Raw genomic sequence first — 1,165 nt, forward strand, 5'->3', positions numbered from 1 at the left:
ATAAAGCTATAGATTAAATTTATACCTTTTCAACATAGTCAGTGCCCACCCATCTACTACAATATCTTGCGTGGCAGCCAAGACATTTAATGCAAAAAATATAATAGTCAGCATTTCTATATTGGGGTTTGTGGTTTTATTACCCAGCCATTGGTCTACACGACTGGACAATAAAAGCATAAAGAATCCCATTAAATACTGAGTTGGAATTAACCATGTTTTCCTCCTTCCAAATTTTTGAGAAAATGTGGAATCTACTATTGGTGCCCAGAAGAGTTTCAAAGAAAAAGGCCATTGGACAAAACTGAATTCAGCCTAGTAATCAAATAATATTTGTATAATTCAAGTTTAATCTATCAAAAGTTGTACGTAATAAACAGAACCTCGCGCAAATTACCTGTTGACGATACGAAACGTTTCGGTTCTGGAGTAACATAGGAATAGAACCACATAAACCCAATGGTATTCCTTGTAATAAATATAAAAATAAAAGTATTGCTATATTCTTCTCGTCGCCCCGTAAGTCCGAGCGTTCATGCACGTGATTCGTTTCGTGGACTCCATCCTCCACAGTGCAATCTCTTTCCATTTTCCTTTTGGTAGCCATACAGAATGATAAAAGAGATCAGCTAAAATCTCTTATCAACGAACTTTCCACAAAAGTACAGCTGTTCCTTTTACACTGGCGTCAAGGACCGAACTTTTAATGTTTACTTTTAATTACACTATTAAACATTGCGGACGCTAGATCTCATAATTAACAATACGCTATCCTAAATTGCTTCAACGTAGATCTTCCAATTAAATTATAAATAAACATTCTTAAACGGAAGAATCACGCAACCGAATAAATTATTTATACTGACTGAACTATCACTGTTGACGTGGTTAATACTGTCATTACCCACATATAACCTTCACTTACAGCATGTAATATAAATTACAACACGATACCGTAATTGTAAAAGAAATTGACAGACGAAACTCTGTCAGAATAAATTTATATTTAAATATGTTACAGACGACAATTATTAGACGGCATTGAAAATTATGTCGTTTTTATTAACGTAGCTAAAAATCGTGTGCAGAAGATGCCACGTTGTTCCTCATTAAAGACACGTCAGTTCGTCAGTTCAATCGTATATATGTACACACAACTTATATG

At 34.4% G+C, this 1,165-nt stretch overlaps 1 protein-coding gene across 1 annotated transcript; it reads right to left on the reverse strand.

The window, feature by feature from the left end:
• Nucleotides 1–6: 6 nt before the first annotated feature.
• Nucleotides 7–1,139, reverse strand: LOC108627974 (acetyl-coenzyme A transporter 1-like). Its single transcript, XM_026816116.1, has 2 exons — nt 398–1,139; nt 7–315 (listed from the first exon to the last, which is right to left on the reverse strand). The coding sequence occupies exons 1-2, from the start codon at nt 605–607 to the stop codon at nt 7–9; spliced, it is 519 nt and encodes a 172-aa protein (XP_026671917.1). The 5' UTR covers nt 608–1,139.
• Nucleotides 1,140–1,165: the final 26 nt, after the last annotated feature.

This window comes from Ceratina calcarata, unplaced genomic scaffold, assembly GCF_001652005.2.
Source record: "Ceratina calcarata isolate Rehan_Ccalc_2016 unplaced genomic scaffold, ASM165200v1 scaffold4867, whole genome shotgun sequence".
Lineage (NCBI taxonomy): Eukaryota > Metazoa > Arthropoda > Insecta > Hymenoptera > Apidae > Ceratina > Ceratina calcarata.

Coding starts and splice junctions, on each gene's coding strand:
- LOC108627974 (XM_026816116.1), bottom strand. CDS start 607: ATGGCTACCAAAAGGAAAATGGAAAGAGATTGCACTGTGGAGGATGGA. Junction 316..397: donor ACGTTTCGTATCGTCAACAG/GTAATTTGCGCG, acceptor TTTGATTACTAG/GCTGAATTCAGTTTTGTCCA.